Raw genomic sequence first — 6,630 nt, 5'->3', positions numbered from 1 at the left:
GATGCTCCACGGACAGCAAACTCCATCCCTGCGCCTACTACTCGTCGCCTTTCGTCCTGCGGAGAGGAATTACGATGGGTAACCGGGAGCTTCTCGCGTGAAACTTGCCTTGGAGGAGTGGCGCCACCTGGTTGAGGGGGCGGAGCAACCGTTTATTGTCTGGACGGACCACAAGAATCTTGCTTACGTGCAATCGCTAAACGTCTCAACTCCCGGCCAGGCCAGGTGGGCGTTGTTTTTCGGACGATTCAAGTTTGCCCTGACGTTCCGACCTGGATCTAAGAACGGCAAGGCGGACGCTTTGTCCCGGATGTTCTCCAAGACGGAGGAGAGTGGGTCCAAGACCGGGACAATCCTTCCCCCGGAACTGCGTCGTGGGAGCAGTTATGTGGAAGATTGAGAGGAGGTGCTGGCGCCCTTCGGACTCAGCCCGGTCCCGGTAACGGTCCACCGGTCGGTTGTTTGTGCCTGAGTCGGTTCGTCCTGCTGTCCTCAAATGGTCCCACGCCAGCAAGATGGCTTGTCACCCCTGGCGTGGCTCGGACTATGGCGTTTCTTCGCATGAACGTTTTGGTGGCCTGCCATGGCCGAGGATACTCGGGGTTTTGTTGCTGCCTGTCCAGTGTGTCGCAGAATAAGAGTACCAATCGGCCCAGCTCTGGACTACTTCACCCCCTTCCTATTCCCCGCGACCATGGTCGCATCTGGCCCTGGACTTCGTCACGGGTTGCCCGCTTCTGAGGGGAACACGGGTCGTTCTGACTATCGTGGACAGATTCAGCAAGTTCGCCCACTTTGTGCCAATTGCCAAGCTTCCCTCTGCCTCGGAGACGTCCGAGATCCTGGTTAGGGAGGTTTTCAGGGTCCACGGTTTGCCCAGTGATATCGTTTCCGACCCCGTGGTCCTCAGTTTACCCTCTGCTGTCTGGAAGTCCTTCTGTTTGGCCATTGAGCTACGGTCAGTCTCACATCTGGTTTTCACCCCCAATCCAATGGTCAGGCGGAGAGAGCCAACCAGAAGATGGAATCAACGCTACGCTGTCTGGTCTCTTCCAACCCCACCTCCTGGGTCTCTCAGTTGCCTTGGGTTGAGTATGCCCACAATACTCTTCCTACATCTGCCACTGGGATGTCTCCCCTTCCAGTGCCTGTATGGCTACCAACCTCCCCTGTTTCCTTCTCAGGGAGAAGGAGCTCTCAGTGCCTTCTGTTCAGGCCCATATTCGGGCGTTGCCACCGGACCTGGCATCGGGCCAGAAAGGCACTCCTTAGAGTTTCGGACCGGTATCAGCTCCAGGCGAATCGTCGCCGGATTCCCGCTCCCACCTATACCATCGGAGATAGGGTTTGGTTGGCCACACGGGATCTTCCGTTACGGACTGAGTCTAGGAAGTTGTTACCGGTTCATTGGTCCGTTTGTGGTGGAGAAGGTGATCAATCCAGTGGCAGTTCGACTCAAACTACCGAGGGACGCTCAGAGTCCATCCCACCTTTCATGTCTCCTGCCCTCAAGCCTGTCTTCCTCAGTCCTCTGTTGCCTCCTCCGCCTCCTCCTCCTCCTCCTCGGATGATCGGAGGTGGTCCTGCCCTACACGGTGCGTCGCATCATGGATTCCAGACGGCGGGGCCGGGGTTTCCAGTATCTCGTGGACTGGGAGGGGTATGGTCCTGAAGAGAGGAGTTGGATTCCGCTGCGACAGGTCCTTGACGCATGACCTCATCAGTGACTTCTACCGCCTCCATCCTGGCGCTCCGGGGAAGTCCGCCCGGTGGCGTTCGTCGGAGGGGGGTACTGTGACGATCCCGGCTGTCTGAGTCGGGTCCTGTCTGGTGACTAGTGTTCCTGCTCGTATTCTCCCAGTTTCCCGAGGGTTCGGGAACGCTCCGGGAGCGCTCTGGTTTTCCGCACCTGCATCCCATCAGCAATCTGCACACCTGGTCCTGATCATCACCCTTCTTAGGCTCTGGCCCAACATCCAGTTCCTGCCGGATGGTTAGCCATGAACAGTATGTTGTCAGCGTATCAGTCTCTGAGCCAGTAGTGTTAGTTTTGTTGTTTTGCACCTTTTTGACTTGCTGTGTACTGACCTCCGTTTTGTTCTGTCTGCAGTCTCTCTACCCGAACCTTCACCCCAACCTCTGCCTGATGGTCGGTGGCTGCCGAGCCAGTACCGACCAATCCACTGCACCCTCAACAACCCATCCACGCCACCCCGCTCTGTTCCCTGGATTATTCAGCTTCACTCGGACTCTATTAATAAACACTCACCTTTGTCTCACGTACCGTGTCCTGGTCTGCTTCTGGGTTCTGGCTTAGTTAACCGTGACACAAGGAGTGGAATGATAGCACAAATAGACTGTTACCAAGGCTAGTCAGCATCAAGATTCGAACCAGTGACCTTCCAGTTGCTGGCCTGCCTTTTTAACCTCTAGGTAATCTCTTGTGGACAGATGCACTTAACATCTAATGCAATTACGTGAGATTTTAGCTCTGGGTTTTCTGAGATGAACCTCTAGGCTACCTGGTTCTGGGTTTTCTGAGATGAACCTCTAGGCTACCTGGTTCTGGGCTACCTGGTTATGGGCTACCTGGTTCTGGGCTACCTGGTTCTGGGCTACCTGGTTCTGGGCTACCTGGTTATGGGCTACCTGTTGAGGAAGGCAATGCAGATGGTGAAGGGCATGGCCGTGTCGATGACGTCCACAATCACACAGTTAGTTACAACCTTTAGCTGGGCCAGCAGCTCCATCAAGTGGAATACCTGAGGAGAGGAAGAGATTACATTAACACAGTACTGATCTAGAAAGACAAAAATGACATTCCTCATCACTTCAAGAGAACATTCACGGAGGAACAGGATAATAACTAGATAATAACTGGATAATAACATGGTAATAACAGGATGACAATAACTGGATAATAACTGGAGGATAACATAATAATAATAACTGGATAATAACAGGATAATAACAGGATAATCCATTTCAAAGAATGAGTGAATAAAGTCAGAGAATAACCTTTGAGACACTGCAGTATAAAGTCTGACTACCTTTAGTATAAAGTGTGTGTGGAGTGAGTCTCTTTAGAGAACAGTGTGTTAGTGTGTGTGTGTGTGTGTGTGTGTGTGTGTGTGTGTGTGTATGTGTGTGTGTGAAAAGAGTTTCTTCCGAATGCAGAGTGTGTTTGAGTAGAGGGAAGGAGAGAGTCTCGTCCCACCTGGTGGGGCACCCAACACAGGAAGAAAGCTAGGACAGCCGCCGCCAGCATCCTCAACACCTCATCATCTCTCGACCGGGTGGTCTTCTGGATGCTCCGCGCCCTGACCAGGGCTCGACCAATCAGGCAGTAGCATGATATGATGATGAGGAAAGGAACCAGGAACCCCAGGATGCTCTTCATCAGGCTGATGGTGAGGAGGAGGTGCCTGGAGCCCTGATTGATTGATTGGTTAAATTGACTAGATTATTAAAAGTAGTAGGATGCTCCAGTCAGATGGTAGATAGCAGGTGGGGAAGACTGACACTTTAAACACTTTAAATACTTTAAATACTTTAAACACTTTAAACACTTTAAATACTTTAAATACTTTAAAAACGTTAAATACTTTAGATACTTTAAACACTTTAAACACTTTAAACACTTTAAATACTTTAGATACTTTAAACACTTTAAACACTTTAAATAATTTAAACACTTTAAACACTTTAAACACTTTAAATACTTTAGATACTTTAAATACTTTAGATACTTTAAACACATTAAACACTTTAAACACTTTAAATACTTTAAATACTTTAAATACTTTAAACCCTTTACACTCAATTCAATTGAAAACAACAATAGTAAAGACAACAAATCTTTACACAGAGGTGCCCGTTTAAGAGTCACTTCGTGAAAGGACAGCTCTAATCATGTCAAACCTCGGGGTGCAGCACGCCACACGTGCTGATGTTATAGTTGGTGATGTGTATCAGGTCCCTGGTCAGTGCGGTGGGGACGGACAGCAGGAGGGCGAGCAGCCAAACCAAGACGCAGGTGATACGGGCGTAGAACCCAGTACGGCGCTGCCGTGACCTCACCGGGTGGACGATGGCCAGATGGCGGTCGACGCTGAGTGCAGTGAGGAAGAAGATGGAGCTGTAGAGGTTGAACATCACCAGGCCAGCGCTGGCCTTACACAGGAACCCACCGAAGGGCCACTGGTAGCCTGTGGCTGTGAAGGTGGCCCACATGGGCAGGGTGATAAGGAAGGTGAGGTCTGAGATGGCTAGGTTGAGGACGAACACGTTGGCCACTGTCTTCAGCTTCATGTAGCGGTAGATGACCGCCACCACCATGCTGTTCCCCACCATGCCGATGACAAAGTTACAGCCGTACACTACTGGGATCAGGGTGAAGATGAAGTTGTGCCTCCCGGACATGCTGCAGTTCAGACGGATACCTTCTGTCTCTGGGTTCGATGCGCCTACAGCCGTATAGTTCTCCATTATCCTGTTTAACAGCTCCTAGGGCTTTAAAACAGGGGGTCAGGTCGACAAGGGGGCCAGGTCAACAGGGGGGTGGGGCGGGGGTGGGGGTTGGGAGGTACGTCTGGGGGACAAATATGATATGGGGCTTCAGTCAGTCCTACAAAAGAAACACAACAAAAGTTCAGGGACAATCTAGGAGAGGAGCCTTGATTATCAACAGGCCCATAAACCCTACATCCTAAACCCTACACCCTAAACCCTACACCGTAAACCCTAAACTCTACATCCTAAACTCTACACCCTAATCCCTACACCCGAAACCCTAATGTTCCAGCGCTACACCCTAAACCCTAGAGCGTCCTGCTCACCCTACACCCTAAACCCTAAACCCTACAGCACCCTGCTCACCCTATACCCTACACCCTACACCCTAGAGCGCCCTGCTCACCCTACACCCTAAACCCTAAACCCTACAGTGCCCTACTCACCCTACACCCTAAACCCTAAACCCTACAGCACCCTGCTCACCCTACACCCTAAACCCTAAACCCTACAGCACCCTGCTCACCCTACACCCTAAACCCTAAACCCTACAGCGCCCTGCTCACCCTACACCCTACACCCTAACCCCTACAGCGCCCTGCTCACCCTACACCCTAAACCCTAAACCCTACAGCGCCCTGCTCACCCTACACCCTACACCCTAAACCCTACAGCGCCCTACTCACCCTACACCCTACACCCTAAACCCTACAGCGCCCTACTCACCCTACACCCTACACCCTAAACCCTACAGGCCCTGCTCACCCTACACCCTAAACCCTACACCCTACAGCGCCCTGCTCACCCTACACCCTACACCCTAAACCCTACAGCGCCCTGCTCACCCTACACCCTACACCCTACACCCTAAACCCTACAGCGCCCTGCTCACCCTACACCCTAAACCCTAAACCCTACAGCGCCCTGCTCACCCTACACCCTAAACCCTAAACCCTACAGCGCCCTACTCACCCTACACCCTACACCCTAAACCCTACAGCGCCCTAGCTCACCCTACACCCTAAACCCTAAACCCTACAGCGCCCTGCTCACCCTACACCCTAAACCCTACAGCGCCCTGCTCACCCTACACCATAAACCCTAAACCCTAGAGCGCCCTGCTCACCCTACACCCTACACCCTAAACCCTAGAGCGCCCTGCTCACCCTACACCCCTAAACCCTAAACCCTACAGCACCCTGCTCACCCTACACCCTAAACCCCTAAACCCTACAGCGCCCTGCTCATCCTACACCCTAAACCCTAAACCCTACAGCGCCTGCTCACCCTACACCCTAAACCCTAAACCCTACAGCGCCCTGCTCACCCTACACCCTAGAGTGCCCTGCTCACCCTACACCCTAAACCCTAAACCCTACAGCGCCCTGCTCACCCTACACCCTAGAGCGCCCTACTCACCCTACACCCTAAACCCTAAACCCTACAGCGCCCTGCTCACCCTACACCCTAAACCCTAAACCCTACAGCGCCCTGCTCACCCTACACCCTAGAGTTCCCTGCTCACCCTACACCCTAAACCCTAAACCCTACAGCGCCCTGCTCACCCTACACCCTAGAGTGCCCTACTCACCCTACACCCTAAACCCTAAACCCTACAGCGCCCTGCTCACCCTACACCCTAAACCCTAAACCCTACAGCGCCCTGCTCACCCTACACCCTACACCCTAAACCCTACAGCGCCCTGCTCACCCTACACCCTAAACCCTAAACCCTACAGCGCCCTGCTCACCCTACACCCTAGAGTGCCCTACTCACCCTACACCCTAAACCTAAACCCTACAGCGCCCTGCTCACCCTACACCCTACACCCTAAACCCTACAGCGCCCTGCTCACCCTGCACCCTAAACCCTAAACCCTACAGCGCCCTGTCACCCTACACCTAAACCCTAAACCCTACAGCGCCCCTGCTCACCCTACACCCTAAACCCTAAACCCTACAGCGCCCTGCTCACCCTACACCCTAGAGTGCCCTACTCACCCTACACCTAAACCCTAAACTCTACAGCGCCCTGCTCACCCTGCACCCTACACCCTAAACCCTACAGCCCCTGCTCACCCTACACCCTAAACCCTACAGTGCCCTGCTCACCCTACA

The 6,630-nt window shown here is 52.9% G+C and overlaps 1 protein-coding gene across 1 annotated transcript; it reads right to left on the bottom strand.

The window, feature by feature from the left end:
• Nucleotides 1-2,649: 2,649 nt before the first annotated feature.
• On the bottom strand, nucleotides 2,650-4,488 carry LOC123490770 (type-1 angiotensin II receptor-like; the record flags this gene model as incomplete). The annotated part of the gene is made up of 3 exons (XM_045220646.1): nucleotides 3,922-4,488; nucleotides 3,218-3,433; nucleotides 2,650-2,762 (listed from the first exon to the last, which is right to left on the bottom strand). Coding segments are annotated over exons 1-3 (896 nt in total), but the record flags the coding sequence as incomplete, so codon positions are not given.
• Nucleotides 4,489-6,630: the final 2,142 nt, after the last annotated feature.

Source organism: Coregonus clupeaformis, unplaced genomic scaffold (assembly GCF_020615455.1).
Source record: "Coregonus clupeaformis isolate EN_2021a unplaced genomic scaffold, ASM2061545v1 scaf4716, whole genome shotgun sequence".
In the NCBI taxonomy this organism is placed as follows: domain Eukaryota; kingdom Metazoa; phylum Chordata; class Actinopteri; order Salmoniformes; family Salmonidae; genus Coregonus; species Coregonus clupeaformis.
The sequence above is the reverse complement of the archived record's forward strand: the minus strand, read 5'-3'. Positions and strand labels throughout refer to the sequence as shown.